Raw genomic sequence first — 16,122 nt, forward strand, 5'->3', positions numbered from 1 at the left:
CTTTTCTCTCTCCCTATACTCTGTAGGTTTCTAGCTCTGTATGTTACCTTCCCTCTGGAGAATACAGTTTGTTTCACCATTTGTTTTCCTATGTGGATCCTAACAGCTGCCTGTCTACATTGATAAACTACGGTCAACAGCAGTCCCTCCACCACTTGAGCACTCTGTCCATTAGCCAAATTCCTAGCTATTTCATTATCTAAGTAGATGGGTTCCAGCCCCTACCTACGACTCCACAAAACCACAAGCTAGATTGCCAGTAGCCTCCTCTCTGTCTCAAGAGGACTGAATTAGGCTTTCTGCCCAAGCTTGAAATATTTATCACACATAATTGAAAACACTGTTGGCAGAATTGAAATGTACACCCCTTTTAGCTTAAAGGGTTTTTTAGAAATGCTGATTTTGGGGGGGAGGGGCACAGACAATATGTACAGTAAAGCCTTGTTTCACTGTGGCGTCGCTCTGTAGTGGAAACTAGGCTATTGACTGAGCTGGTGTCAGATTTCCCTGTTGCTGCCATTCCTGCCGCAGACACCCAGGGTCTCGCATTGATTTTGTAAACCACAACTCCAGGACAACTTCAAGGCTTTCAAAACCATAATGACATAATGGATGTTTTGGCCAAGGCTTGTGACAGTATAGGTCTATGTCTGCAATGCCTTTCTTTTCTCTGGAAATATTCAGTGTAATGCTACGAGGCATTCTGAGCTCCAGGAATAGACTGGCTGGTTGTTCCGCTGTTGACTGTGATTGGTAAAGGCTGGAAGACAGAGATAAGTAAGTTTGACAGTATTGTTTTGTCCTTGAGCAGACAAGAGATGGAAATGAATGAGTCTTAATATATCAACTCAACTGACAAGCTGTGATTTGTGTGATTTGTGTGGCACATGCCCACGTGATGTGGCTCAGAGAATATGATGTGTTGTTTGTAAACACTGACTGTAAGACACAGTGTAATGATGTACTGGTACTTTAAATAGTTCGCTATAAAATGTGTTTCAGACATAAACTGATGATCTCATTCAGTGCGATTTATGATTAATGTAGAACAAACTTCAACGATCAAATCACCATAGTTATATGCAATCAATAAAAAGGAGTGCAACGCTGTTTCTCAATTCAAGCTGAGAAAAAGGATATGGATTATTGACCAGGATGCATGATGGTTTGAGAGCACTATTGATCGCTGTCGTCTGATGTCATCGGATGTCACAGTTTAACAACTGGCGTATCAGTTGCTTTTTCATTAGTGGTCCAAGTTCGTACATTAGGTGCTACAGAATGGATTTCTGATTTATTTAGTTGGCTAACCAGTTCCCTTGAATTTATTTTAAAATTAAATTAAGTCTCTGAGTGGGCTTAGCAGAGCAGATGGTTACTTTTTGGCATTATAATTATATCATTTTTGCATCAGTGTGATGAGTACGCTGATTTGTCGGGTATTTAATTAAAGTGCATTAGCCACTCATGATAACTCCAAGTGTCTGCCATGTATCACTCCCATTATACATGGCACCTTCAAATTAAATAAATGTATTCAATATAATGAATTAGTTCTATTTTATTCATTATTAGTATTATATGCAAATAATTTAAATGATTTAAACTTAATCTTGCTTGCCCTTCATTATTAGAGGACTGTTGGTAGTGACAGAAGTTTAAAATTGTTCAAAGATTTGTGTACATTTGTTTATTTCTATTTTTAGCCACATAATGACAGTCAAACACTGTACACAGGAAGACACAACCCTTTCCTTTCCTCCTACATCTTCCTGTTTAATTACATTTACTTTCTAATCAATGACATAGGTACTGTGTCACAAGACAAGGTTGCTGTCCTTAATATAACACCATTTCTCATTGGCTGGAAATGAAAACAGAGCCTTTTAAGGATCACTTAAGAAATTGCCTATGAAGGTAATTAAACAGAAAGGGAAGTTGGCAATGTTTTTTTCAGCAGACTGAACTGGAAGAGAGCCAGCTGCTACTTAAGAGACTGTTTGTTTGTATAGGCTGTAATAGTTTCCTTACTGAGTTATTGTAGGGACTATACGGGAAAGGGGTGGACCCTTCTGTAATGCACCCATACACCCATTTCCCACAAGAAAAACATTGAAGGTTGAGCATTTTCTACTTTTTTCTTTTTCTTTCTTTTTTGTTTTGTAATTTTACTTGTTTGATGGGGATTGAGCTTCAAAATCTTCACCCTGCCCTGGTGATCCAATTGCCATATAGACACAGCATTAGTTATGCAACATCAACAGTCACTACCAGTAAATGTAGTCTGCAAGGGAGTTCATATTTCTTTGCATAAGTATTTAAAATAGTCCACTATTATTGTCATAATTTTAGACATTAATCACAGATTGTGTTGTCATAAAAAGGGGTCGAGGCCGGTTATACAACAGTACTGGAGAGAGAGTTAATGTCAATTTCAGACATAAATCTAAACAAAACCTGGCTTAGTAGTGAAAGAGAAACCTGTTATAGTCAGAACATCTTTATTGCTGAGTGACAGAGCACACGTGGTGTTGTGATAATTAGTGAAAATGCTGAAAAGTAGCTAGAATTTGAAACTGCATGTAAAATCTATTTAAATATTTTCTTTCTACAGCAGCACTGTACACTGTAAGTGTTGATAATTGCATAAATCTATCTTGCCTGACATAAAACTTTCAATTAGGTTTTAAATTACATCCATTATGATTTTCTCTTCCCCAGCACTCTGCTAGGATGGCATCACAGCAGGGGGAAGAGCCTCCTCCAAACAGAGGTCAATCAGATAGCCGTCTGAAGAGCAAGAAGCCGCCCAGCCTTGTAATAGCCATCCCTCCACCTGAGGAGATGATGCCCTACGACCCTGCAAAACAGGTAAGCTGGCCATTTTTTGACCTGACCCCGTATTTCACTTCCTGGCCTCTTGGGGCAGATTGGCTGTATTTGAAACAAAAGCAAAATCTGCAGTATGTCAAAAAATACCGGGATGCCCTACTGATGTGGAAAAAGTGCATCGGACCACCTGAGTCACCTCACCTGCTTCGTGCCAAAACTGGTCTATACTAAAAAATAAATCGATTGAACAGTTTAATACTGCATACTACTGTAAAAAGCAACATGTAGTACGTATTGCATACTGTGTTTGTCAATTGTATGTAGTGGGCGGTTCTGAATATAGTCACTTAGCATATGTGTGTTATCATCACAGTAACCACTTCCTGTTATAATGCTGGTGTTGAGCACTTTCTAATGCGTAATAAGTACTCTTGTGTTGTCAAAAATCATAAATTAACAAGAATTGTTGATCTTTTACACAGACATGGTTCATATCAAATATGGTTCTAATTAATTCAAGGTAGTCTTAGTATGTTGATTTAGAGACACAATCAGAAGGTTGAATTTGGATTTGAATACATGGTCAGCAGTGGTTCCATGTCATACTCACAGCAGTGAATGCTAATCTTTTAGTTCACTTGGGTTCATCAACCTAAGTGAATCATTGAGTCAGTGTCAGCATGTACGGGGGACTTTATTTTTAGAAGAAAAGGGATTAAAACATGTTAATGGGGGTAGCATGCTCTCCTTCTGTTCCTCTGAACTTGCCATTTGTTCAAGCAGGGAGGCATTTTGGACAGCTGTCTTGTGGTTTTTTGGCACTAGGCCATACATTCTCCCCCCGAGGACCCCATTCTCTTGGCATTTCAGCTTCACAAAGTAGTAGGTAGTCAGAGTTTAATCGAGCATGCTGCAGTTAAACTGTTCCTACAGAGCAACTAGTGTAATAAAGGAAATGCAATGCAAAGAAGGAAGTATAACTAGATATGGAAATTGTTTGCTACATCATGTACTGTAGTTAAACCTGGAACAAATACATGCACATTAGAAAACTTGAGTTATTTTTATTGCAAAACGTAATGAACCAAAGAATAAGGCTAGGAAATGTTCTAGGTCTTATGCTATGTGTGCTGTTATATGCCATGCAGACACACATTACTGCATGTGTTCAAGAACAGTTATCTTGTAACTGTTGTATGTATAGTGTCCCTTTGTTACTGGCCATCACAATTACATTACTCTTTACAAAGAGTTTGTGCTTCCATGAATTCAGACTACAAAAGTCAGTCTAACACACTGTTTACTTGTGATTTACTGATTAATCCAATCTTTTTTTCTGTTAAGCCTGTTAAGTGACCAAGATTGTAGAATTTATGTGCAACCAATGTTTTTCTCTGATAACGGCTCTCTAGCGGCAGAAACAACGTCAGTCTCGTCTTAACAAGCTGAGCTACAACCTGAACATATGGCTGACTTACAGCTCACTTCGAGCCCCATTAACTCTCAGAATGATGAGACCATTAGCCTCACTGACTGCAGAGTCACTGCAGGTTAACATAATGGACTCTCAGAGGAATCACTGCACCTCACATAACAGAAAAACACTATAAACGGCATACACAAGTAGGTGTTTTAGAGAATAGAGGGAAGGAGTGTTCTTCTGATCCTATTAGCAATACCCAATCATATAAAATATTGACTAAACAATTGTGTCCACATTAAGTGTGCACTTAATCCAACTATCTCCATACTGGGATTTAGTCCTCCTAATGATCCTGAGTATTGCATTCATTACAATAATTACCTACCTACTTTCTTAACAGTCTTGTGTGTTTTTATAGTAATTTCATCTGAGGTGTTCTACATGTTCCTACAGGTTCTGCTATAATAAATTGTACAGTACTTTAGACCTTAATTTATCCAGGTCTGTATATGTTCTTACAATAGTTTCTTATGTCTTCCCTGCCTTGTTGCTGCTGCTCTTTTATTCAGGTTTGGGAATATTCCTACAACAGTAATTGTAACACTGATTGATAGCTCAATTTTCCACTCTGTATGCACTATTTATATTATACTATAACAACGATTACTTTACTGTAACATTATTTCTCCTTGCCTCTGGTCAGCCATTGCGTTCGTCTCTGAAAAAAAGCGTGAGTGGTCATGCCACCGGTTCTGTGTCAGAGAGCGTGAGTGGAACCGGAGATGGACGCTTCTCAGCCGGAGAGAGGAGGGCAACATTTGGCAGACAAACGTCACTCTCACAAAGCATCCGCAGGTAAGTGGGAGAGTTTTGTTCATGTTGGTCAACATCTCAGAGTCAATCAGATGCTAGTCAGATACATAAATAGTCATCAAGGTCATGAACTCGTGAAAAAAACAACCAGCAAAGCACTCTTCACTAAGAATCGAAAAGTGCATGTTTTATTCCCAACAGTTGATTAATTAAATCTATCTATAGCATTCATCAGCAAGTAATGCCTGATGTACAGTATTTACATGTGTGCAGTAGTATTTGCCATTGGCTATCAGAATTCCTTCTGTTGAACTTAATAGTAGCTTTTATTATTTGATTTCTTGCATTATTAAGATGTTAGTAGTGGAACTGCTGCACATACTGTATGTGTTACCTGAACATTATTTTCCTTGCTGTTGACTCTGTATTATGTGATTCTGAGGCCACTCTCTTCTTCCTGTACCTCTAGAAATACAGCCCAGTGGTTTGGAGTCGGGGAGAACTGTGAGACCAAGCAGCAGGTATGGCACAGGAAAAGCCTGCGCCACTGCAGCCAGCGCTATGGCAAGCTGAAGGCCCAATATAGAGAGCCTGAGACGGCCACCAGCATCGACCAGGGCCTGGACTCACCAGCCACACACAAGATGCCCAAGGTATTCTCCTGTTGTAGAGACATATGATCACTAGGGCTGTCTCCGACTGAAGATTTCCTACTCGACCAGTATTTGTTACTTAAAGCCAAAAACCGACTAGTTGTCACATTTATGATATGAATTTAATTATTACATGAATATATATTTTAACAGCCGCCTGTTAAATACTAATGGAAAAAGTTGTAACGATTCTGAATGTGTCAGAACAGCCAGCAAAGAGACTGAACATTTAGGTCATTTATTTCAACACAGTATAACATCACCCAAATCTTGTTGTTCTGCACTGAGAGGCTTGTCTGTAAGGAAAGGAGCAAAAAGAAAGAATAAGATGGAGAAGAGGTGAAAAAATGTGTCTGGCTTCAATAAAGCAGAGTGCTGTACAGTGACAGACGTGGACCATCTGTGTCCCAGATGAATCATGTCCCCTCAGTCTGTGTCAAATAGCTCTACTCATCTACTCATGTACTCATCCAATATTTATTTAGATTTTCTTTTGTTCTCTATCTTGTGCGTATCCTCACCTGATTTTTGGACTCTGCACCTGTTCATTCTTGTAATACGGAAGGCCGGTGATAAGAAATTACTACAGCAATTGTTTAGTAGGATTAGATAAGTTAATGTCATGACATAACTCAAATATTTATGTCAGGTTGAAGACACTAATATCTCTTTTTTCGTAGATTGTAGATCCCCTGGCACGGGGGCGTGCTTTCCGTTGCCCAGATGAGATGGACAGTCGCTCCCCCAGGACACCCCACATCACTCAGGGCGGTCCGGTTACCCCGGGTGTCACCTCACTTAGCTCCTTCACCAGCCAGCGCTCCGGGTACAGCCGCTTTCCCAGGCGTAAGAGGGAGTCTGTTGCCCGCATGAGCATCCGAGCTGCATCCAACCTAATGAGGGTGGGTGGAGTACCATAAAACCACTGTGTGTGTGTTATGATGTGTTCCAGTTTTAGTACTTATTTTTGGCATTAGGTAGGGGTTTTCAGTTTGTTTTTTCCACAGGAACTTTAATTGCTATTCACAATTTTGTTTAATCTAGTGAAAACATAAAATATATCTCTGTGAAATCTCTCTGTCTTCGGAAAACATGAGCATGGTGTTCCACAATCTAAAATGCAGACTCCACAGAGATCTGTCATATACTTTTGTTACCTTAATAGGCAGAATTAATACAAATGTGAATGATGAATATTTATGTTCAAATCAAGTACACTAAGCCCAAGTGACATAAAGGGTGTATATACTTTTGCTACCAATTTGTAATTGATTTACATTTTCTAAATGTTATAAAAAAAAACCGTAAGAAAATACTGTGCAAATGTCAGACGCACGATTAGAAGTATTTGTTCTAAAATTTGTATTTTGTAGTGCAAGAACCTGAGAATTATCTAGACTTTTGCATAGTGCAGCATGTTGACAACTTAACTCAGTGTAGACACAACCTCAACAATCAGAATCAACAAATCAGGCAGTTGGTTTCCTGTGTGTTTGGGTGCATGTTCAGTTGCCCCTTTGAAGAAAATGCCAAAGTTATAAATATCTTTATAAGATAAAAGGTAAAATGCATAAGATACCTTTTTTAAAGTTTTTATTATTGTTATCTTATGTCTAAGTAGAGCTGAACACATCTAAGAAACATTATGCATGTGTAAAAAAACGTACTATTTGGTTTGTGGGTTGCTCAGGGTCGTAGCGGCTTGGCAGGCTCTCAGACAGGTCGCAGTTTCCCCAAGAGGAGCTTTGCCAGGCCCAGCTGGATGGATGATGAAACTGTGGACTCCGCAGACACGTCCGAGTCGCTCTTCTTTAGCAAGGTCAGCAGATGCTGTTTGTGGCTTGGCAGCAATGTGTCTTTGCTTTGACTTTCATTGGGTTTTTTTTTTTCATTGTACTTCCTTCCCTTCCTGCATATGTCAGCAGTCACACTTCTCCACTACTGTATTTCATTTTCACTACTCGTCTGCTTCTATTATCAGCCTGCTCTCTTCAGCAACCACCATCTTCTTTCGTTATCTCTTGCCCTTCTTTTACTATTTACAGTATGTTCAGACACACATTTGCCGCCAGGTCAGCAACTGTGCCATCTATGCGGTGATATATTCATTCACATCTCTTTCATTCCTCTCACATAACCGCCATCGTCATGTCAGCAAGGACTGTGTCCATCTCTTTATTATTATTTATAACAACTTTATTTCTCCTTTTGTAGATTTAAAATGTTTCTCTCTAGCCTTCCTCTTCTCTCTTTCTTCTCATTTCTTCTGCCTTGTCTGACTATTAACTGACTATTACTGCTTGAAAGACACCTCAACATGGAGATGAGTGATCAAACATCCATATATAATAAGTATATATAACAATCAAATCAAATCATCAAATATAGAAATGTTTGACAGATACAACTCAGAACATGCTAATGATCTCAGGTGTCATATATTTCACCTTTCTCCATATTATTGTAGTCTCAACATACATGAGGCCTGGCTGCTGTAAATGTCATTACTGACCTCCATTTTCTCCTTCTATTCTTACTCTGTGACTTTCATTACCTCTCCTGCATAGGTTGATGTCCATGATGAGTTGTACTCTATGGCTGATGATGTATTTGAATCGCCTCCCATGTCTGCATCCTTTACTCCCGGCGAGCAGCCTGATCAGAAGTTCCCAAGCCTGTGAGTAAATACACAACCAAAAACATTTCAGTACCTTTAGAAAGTGAACTCGAATCCATAAATTGGAGCATCCATGCTTTCAAATGTGATGACCCTTTATTAAATATGGACTCTAAGGTCTGCCAAATAGGTATGACTCTAGAAAGTCAATAAAACTTCAATATGTAGACTGTAACAAAAGCAGAATTGACATACTGCTCAAATACATTTTTCCATAAAATATTTTTTTTCCATACATGCATTTAGTTTGTACATCTTCATTGTTGTTTTATGCTTAATCTGTCTAATCCCTACTTTTCTGCCCCTTCCACCAATCTTGCCTCACCCTCTTTGTCACCCCTCTATCCCAACCTCAGTAAGGACATATCTCGAACACCCAGGACACCAGTAGTAGTGCACGATAAGAGCCATCCTCGTCGAGGTCGTCGCATTGCCTCTCAAGTTAAGCACTTTGCATTTGACAAACATAAGCGTGAGTACGGCATGGGCGTTGTGGGGAAGTGGCTGAACCGGCACTACCGACGCAGTCTCAGCAGCAACGTCCAGAAGCAGCTCAAAGACTTCCACAGCCACAGGTTGGGAATGAGTAGATGCTCATGTACACTGACATGCTTGTGGATTATTCACAAACTTGAAATAATTGATTTGTAGACCATAATCGGTGAAAGAAAACTAACCAGTAAAATTAGCTACTTCACAGTTTTGTTTAATTTTTTGGTCAGTCGTAACAGTAAAGTGACATGAAAGGTTGAGGATTATATACCAGTTATATTTAGATCAGTACGAGGAGTTTTAGTAGAATGTTTCCTCCCTTGTAATATGGTGTTTGACACCAAGACTGACAGTATGTATTGGTTGATTTACAGTGGTTCTTCTCTCTGTGTTTTTTTAGGCCCTACTTTACCTACTGGATCACATTTGTCCATATAGTAATCACTTTGCTGGCCTGTTGTACATATGGTTTTGCCCCTGTGGGGTTCGCACAACATTCTACATCTGAACTGGTGAGTGAAACTTTAAAACTGCAAAATACTGACTTTGTTATACTTTGATCCGATCAGATTTTTTTGACATGGCTTGTTGTTGCTCTTTGTGAAATTGAGCCTTGAGGCTAAGAATCTATGCTGTTTGGATGCAATCATATAACCTGCTCAGTCAATAAATGGCTGAAATACATTTTGAAAGTGAAAATTAATCTTTTTGTCAAATCAAACTAGCAAACACAATCATCCAAATGTATTTTTTCAAATAATCTTCTACTTGGAAATCATAAATGAACAATGAACAATGATTCGGTACTTCTGTCGTTTAGAGGGTCAATTGCCAACTGTGTCACTCTGTCGCCCTCTATAGGTGCTGAAGAACAAAGGCATTTATGAGAGTGTCAAGTATATCCAACAGGAGAACTTCTGGATTGGCCCCAGCTCTGTGAGTCTCTTGCTGGTCTTACTTCAGCTGCTGTATTACACTAGATGTTTTTCACTATCTACTTAAATGGACACTCACACTCACTCATGTATAAAATATGTGATCTGTTCCCTAAAATGATGTTCACTAATCTGGCTCAATTCTACAGAGCCAGATTATAAAATACTAGAATAGATAAATGAGGATATTTACTTCTATAATTTCTTGTGTGTCTTTCTCTCTTCATCACTTACTGCATTTCCTGTCACATACTATAACTCACACAAAGTTCCGTCCCCCACACTGTTTTATTTGTGACTTTGCACATTAAATGCAAAAACACATTATTTTTGTTCCCCATACTAGACATACAAAGTCTCAAGTAGTCAGTATTGTAAATTGAACCCAGAGGATTATTTAATTCCTGGAAAATATATAAATGTCTGTCTGCATTAACATACATTAACAACTTGTTAAAAACAGAGAAACTTAATTTACATCCAGAAATAATGCATTTTTTCTGTTCTGTAGATCCCGTTACTATCTGTGGGTTTCCACGTTTTTGCATCTTTACTATAATTTCCTCCACTCTACAGGAGGACCTGATCCACCTGGGGGCCAAGTTCTCACCGTGCATCCGTCAGGACAGACAGATAGTCCGTCTGATTCAGAATGCCAAAGATCTGGAGAGACAGTCTGGCTGCTGTGTTCAGAATGACAACTCTGGATGTGTGCAGACCCTCAGCTCCGACTGCTCCGTAAGTGTTTCATCCTGCATCTTCATACTTAGCTTATTAGCTTCTGTATAAAAGCTTGCTGTGGTTTCAGAAAGAGGTCAACATGCAATGAACATACACAAGATTTTTTTATTGTCTCACACCACAGACTAGAAACACCATACATTCCTAAACACATACTCACACGTGAGCTTATAAGCTTATAAGCATTTAATCACCATTCTTTACGTCATTCCACACAGTTTTTGCTGTTGTAATTATTTACATGTGTCAACACGTTGCTTTCTCTGTGTTTTAAAGCTTAAATACACAGACGTGAATCATTGAAACGCACACAATTAAAAAGGAAATGCAACAATATTTAAATGTAACAAATCACTTTTCTCAAGGCAAGGACATCTTGTTTCTTATGATTACGTTGTTAACTGTTATCTCTATATTTGTTGTCTCAATGTGTTGTTACATAAATATACACAATGATTGATATCCTGTTTATTATTTATTCCCCTTGTGATTCTATGAAATAAATACTAAACTTGAATACTAAAATAACTGTGTATGCAGGAGACGCTGGCCACCTTTATTAAATGGGACAATGAGCCTGTAGACATCAACAGGTTCTCTGGTTCTGTCTGTCACCAGGATCCCAGGTGAGAATATGTGTGTGGTTCTTATGTGACATGACACCTTGAACACTAATAATAATAATAATAATAATAGTAATAATAATAATAATAATAATGTAAGTTGTCATTATGGAGTTGTAACTGAATTAATTGTCAAAATTGCTGTGAGCAGAGTGTGTGAAGAGCCTGCCTCTGCAGAGCCTCATACGTGGCCAGATGACATCACCCAGTGGCAGGTGAGGAGTCAACTACTAACTTACTTGGAAATCAATTTATACACTACCACAGTCCACTTCTTCATTTAAACAAAATATTTGTTATATGCTACTCTCTGTGTTATAGGTCCATAACAGGAAATAATAAATAATATAAAGGCAAAGATCACTGCATTATTATATGTCTGTGTAACAGCTCACTGCTTGTCCTTCTCCAGGTGTGTACATATCCCAAGAAGTGGAATCACACTGGCTACAGACACATGGACTGTAACATCAAGGGACGGCCTTGCTGTATAGGTACTAAGGGCAGGTGAGAGACATCATACTTTCCACTGTGTGTTGTTATCACCTTAATCTACTGTCCCACTTTTTAATCTGGTGCTGCCATTTCATTGCAAGGTCATGTAGAGAAAATGTTAATTGTATTTTGCTTGTCCCTCCTGCAGATGTGAGATCACTACCAGAGAGTATTGCTCTTTCATGCATGGTTACTTCCATGAGGAGGCCACACTCTGCTCTCAGGTAGTCTGTCTGTGTGTGTGTGTGTGTGTGTGTGTGTGTGTGTGTGTGTGTGTGTGTGTGTGTGTGTGTGTGTGTGTGTGTGTGTATATGTGTAACCAATACACTACTGTTGTGCAGGTCGACTGTCTGGATGATGTTTGCGGCTTGCTGCCCTTCCTCAACCCTGATGTTCCAGATCAGGTCTACCGTCTCTGGCTCTCTCTCTTCCTCCATGCTGGGTACGCACAAACATCCTTACACAAAGATTTAATTTGTCTTCAAGTAACCAGTTTGAATAAATTTAGATGGGGTTCTTAATTTTATTATTTTCAGTTGTTATGTATGTTTTCTGTTCTGTTTTATCTCACAGTTACTGTAAAACTAATATATTTCCATTACATAGAAATCATCTGTTTTGGCTGAGTCAGCCAAGTGTAACAATTGATAACTGCTAAATAGTTTTGAGACAATGTTTAAAATGCTGTGACAACGTGTTGAGCCTATTACGACGAGTCAGTGAGCTATTTAAATTATTTACTATGAATGATTAATAAGTGTGGTTTATGGATTATGTCAGCATCTTTCAGGATTTAAACCTAATGACATATTTCTAAATGAGCCCCCAACAATACATCAATGTGAGCTGTTCATTCACATGAGTACTGATACTTAGTCCTAATACAAGGCACATGGGAAATCCCCCAGGTCTACTTTCAATGCAAGCAAACAGGCCAAGGAAGGTCAATGAAGAAAATGCATATTTTAAATTATGCACTGGTTGAAATGCACACAGGCTGCAGCGATGTGCCATTCTCACAGAGTGTGTGTGTGTGTGTGTGTGTGTGTGTGTGTGTGTGTGTGTGTGTGTGTGTGTGTGTGTGTGTGTGTGTGTGTGTGTGTGTGTAGGTTGTTACACTGCGTGGTGTCTGTGGTGTTCCAAATGACAATACTGAGAGACTTGGAGAAACTGGCAGGATGGGTCCGCATCTCCATCATTTATGTCTTCAGTGGTATCACTGGAAATCTCGCTTCTGCCCTGTTCCTGCCCTACAGAGCTGAGGTGAGTTCTTCACACGAATACATGGATATCCACGCACATAAATTAAGTGCACACGTATAGACTCTAAAATGCCTACAAGCACTAACTTGCTAAAAATTCTGATTCATTGACTTTTTTTTAACCTATGTGTGTGTTCAAAATACAAAAGTTAACTAATCAGTTAATTACAAACTATGCACACAAGAATCTTTTGTAATTGAGCATCTACAAACAAAAATGTATTTATGGTGCTCAACATCAAGAAGAACCTTACAAAAGGGAAAAACAGTTTTTCTTGCTAAGAGAAGCTGGTTTATTTCTACAACACATTTGACACACGCACATATTAACACAGCTTTGAGACAGATTTGAGACCTGTGCTCCTAGTCTCCAAATTCCTTTAATATTTCTTGAATTAATTAAAGACCCAAAGCTTTGTCAGACCATTGTACTTGATGCCTTGTTCCACTTTATTTATACTTCATAGCTAAATCTGGTCTTATTGTCCCACATTAACCAACACAGTCTTAAGCTCTCATGTTGCACAAGTTTTTGATGATGTTAAAAAATGCTGACAGAAATTTTTCCACTCTGACCATAGTTTGTTTGCCTGCCTGTTGTTTCCTTTCTGGCTTAGCTCAGCTTAGCTTAGCTCACTTACTGGAGGGCACTTTCTCATACTGGGGATTACTAGGGCAGACCTGAGTGCACCCATCCAGAAGGGTATAGAGAGGGCACAGAAAACACCTCATGGTGTAAACTGTGCAAGTGCCTGGAGAAACTGAGTCAAGAACACACTGTAAGACTACATTTCTAGCACTGCTGCTGCACTGTTCTCCATGTATTGTTGGTTTTAGTCTCTTATCATCTCCCAAAGAAAATCACACAGAACTCAGGTTGGTAGCAACTTTTCTTTTTTTTAGAATTTCAAACGTCAAATGAGACAGAGCGTCAACAGAAAGAAAGTAGCCAAAGGTAAGCATGAAAGCCTGAACAAAAGACTGGGCACTTAGACAAAGAGGGACTACCTTAATATAAAACCAGAAGATGAAGACCTGAGAAAAGCTACTTTGGTTAAATACAGTGTTTGCTCTGGATTGCTAGAGACAGCACACACATACAATAATTTATGCTGACATACACCTGTCTTCACACCTGTAGGATGAAGCTTCATATATTTTATTTGGACATTGTTACCATAGTTATTCCACTGTAATGTCCTGTCGGATGTGCTGATGGAAAGCAATCCTCTTGGCACACCAAATTAAGCAGGTGTGTGCGTGTGTGCGTGTGTGTGTGTGTGTGTGTGTGTGTGTGTGTGCGTGCGTGCGTGCGTGCGTGTGTGTGTACAAGAGAGATAGGTTGCTGAGTCAGCTGCAGCTAAACACTATCTTAGTTTAATGTCTGTACATGCTTATTACACTCTGACCAGTAAAGCCTGTTCTCTTTTCTGTCTGTCTGAAACTAATTCCTAAGTGACTCACAATAGACACACGTTTTTATGCCATACATACAGGGAGAAAATAGAAGTATGAACCAGGAAATCAACTGATATTAAAAACAAATTAATATTTATTAGTTTTCATTTCTGATAGCACAATAAGTCAGAAACTGCAATAATGTCTCCGTCCTTTGTTGAAGTACAGTATTCTGTAGTCTAGTCTCTACGTAGAAGTGTATCCTGTTCTAGCTGACAGTGTAATGTTTGCAAAAAACAACACGTTGAGCTGTGCAAATTACTCAGCATGTGAAAAGAACACAGTCTGGATTACCTACTTTTTACTGGCACGTCTCTTCAGTGTGTCTCTGTAAAGCTGACTTTCCCCTTTAAGAGATTAGCCTAATGCCATTGTGTGGGTCGACAAAGGCCACTGCTACGGTACTTAGTAAATGGGATTACATTTTTTCTATTAAACAAAGACAATTGTTGCACAGACTAGACGTGTCTGGTGATGCTTCTGGTCTATACACCTTTATGAACACAAAGTTTCCTCCTGGCATACCTGTGTACTGTAAGTTCCTCCTGTTTGCCTTTGTTTTTATGTCCTGATGTCATTGAGACACATTTTATCTTCTTCAGAAGCTGACCCCAGTGCTCTCATCTGATATTTGCGTGTTGTGACATGAGGTGGCTCTCAGTGTGACGCACCTTGTCATGAGAGCCAGAAATCCCACTGTCCAGCTCTCTTTAGCACTGACTGGCTCACAGGTCTTCACACACCAGGAATAACCAGAGGAAGCACATGTAACGTACAACACAGGGCGGTCAAGCCACTTAAGGAGGCAGTTTAAGTAGATTATCCTTAACTGTTGAGTTAAGGAGACCCTGTGGCTTGAGCATTAATTTCTCTAACAACAGCTGTGACTGGAAGAATAATTCTCACAGGTAAAGCAGATCTAAATTGTGAAAGCACAGCAACTTTAGTTTCTACTAATTTTCCGCAGAGAGACAAGTAAAAGTTTATATCAGTTTGATTAACTCTTAATAAAAAGTGGAATATTTGAACAAATTAATAAAATGTCTTTACTAGACACAGATGTTAAGAAAAAAAATGGTGTTATGTTTTTTAAATAGGGACTGGAATACGTTTTTGGAAAAAGTAAGTGTAAGTGGAGATTAAATGTGTCACTTGCCAGGAGGAATTAGGATGAGGACGACAGTCAGTCTGTCTGGGAAAACACTGGCTGGGAACATGTAAGGTGTCAAGAAGCTAAACTGGTGTTAGCTGAAGTATACCTGGTTTTACGTCACTTTGGTTCCCCTCAACTGATTTTTTTAGTCAAATGAAAAAGATAGACGGCTTCCTTTTAATACATACATACACACACACACACACACACACACACACACACACACACACACACACGCACTGCTAGGAATCAAATAGAAAAATTGATTTGAGAGAGACCTGTTTCCATTCCCAGTGATTAATGTGCTGCAATAAATCACTAAAATTAGCTAGGTTAGCAGAGATGGTCCATCCTTTAACATCTGTTCCAATACCTTTCATCTCATCCAATGGTGAGTGACTATGGCGCGTGTCAGCCTGCGTGTCTGGGGTGTGTGGGTAAAGTGCTATGCCATGCTCTTTTTCTGTTTGTGGCAGTTCAATGTCTTCACAGATTAGCCATCTGGCTTTGACTGGGCCAAGCATCCAAACTCAGCCCTGACGTCACTCTAATCTGCTCACCTTTA

The 16,122-nt window shown here is 39.2% G+C and overlaps 1 protein-coding gene and 1 long non-coding RNA gene across 4 annotated transcripts in view; one reads left to right on the plus strand and one right to left on the minus strand.

The window, feature by feature from the left end:
- LOC127354269 (inactive rhomboid protein 2) overlaps nucleotides 1-16,122 on the plus strand; it is a 29,808-nt gene that overhangs the window by 9,903 nt on the left and 3,783 nt on the right. For 2 of the 3 annotated variants that reach the window (XM_051384068.1, XM_051384069.1), the window contains 16 exons: nucleotides 2,722-2,871; nucleotides 4,959-5,110; nucleotides 5,538-5,721; nucleotides 6,402-6,623; nucleotides 7,412-7,540; nucleotides 8,289-8,398; nucleotides 8,755-8,973; nucleotides 9,291-9,402; nucleotides 9,752-9,826; nucleotides 10,402-10,563; nucleotides 11,107-11,192; nucleotides 11,341-11,404; nucleotides 11,602-11,696; nucleotides 11,833-11,908; nucleotides 12,026-12,126; nucleotides 12,794-12,947. In XM_051384068.1, the coding sequence (XP_051240028.1) occupies nucleotides 2,734-2,871; nucleotides 4,959-5,110; nucleotides 5,538-5,721; nucleotides 6,402-6,623; nucleotides 7,412-7,540; nucleotides 8,289-8,398; nucleotides 8,755-8,973; nucleotides 9,291-9,402; nucleotides 9,752-9,826; nucleotides 10,402-10,563; nucleotides 11,107-11,192; nucleotides 11,341-11,404; nucleotides 11,602-11,696; nucleotides 11,833-11,908; nucleotides 12,026-12,126; nucleotides 12,794-12,947 (2,079 nt within the window). In that variant the 5' untranslated portion in view covers nucleotides 2,722-2,733. Of the gene's footprint in view, nucleotides 1-541; nucleotides 778-2,721; nucleotides 2,872-4,958; nucleotides 5,111-5,537; nucleotides 5,722-6,401; nucleotides 6,624-7,411; nucleotides 7,541-8,288; nucleotides 8,399-8,754; nucleotides 8,974-9,290; nucleotides 9,403-9,751; nucleotides 9,827-10,401; nucleotides 10,564-11,106; nucleotides 11,193-11,340; nucleotides 11,405-11,601; nucleotides 11,697-11,832; nucleotides 11,909-12,025; nucleotides 12,127-12,793; nucleotides 12,948-16,122 lie in introns of those variants that run through there. The other variant, XM_051384070.1, reaches the window with a different exon arrangement.
- LOC127354310 (uncharacterized) lies at nucleotides 5,944-7,536 on the minus strand. The gene is made up of 2 exons (XR_007881504.1): nucleotides 7,389-7,536; nucleotides 5,944-6,614 (listed from the first exon to the last, which is right to left on the minus strand). It is a non-coding gene; the product is annotated as an uncharacterized LOC127354310 (long non-coding RNA).

This window comes from Dicentrarchus labrax, unplaced genomic scaffold (genome assembly GCF_905237075.1).
Source record: "Dicentrarchus labrax unplaced genomic scaffold, dlabrax2021, whole genome shotgun sequence".
Classification (NCBI taxonomy): domain Eukaryota; kingdom Metazoa; phylum Chordata; class Actinopteri; family Moronidae; genus Dicentrarchus; species Dicentrarchus labrax.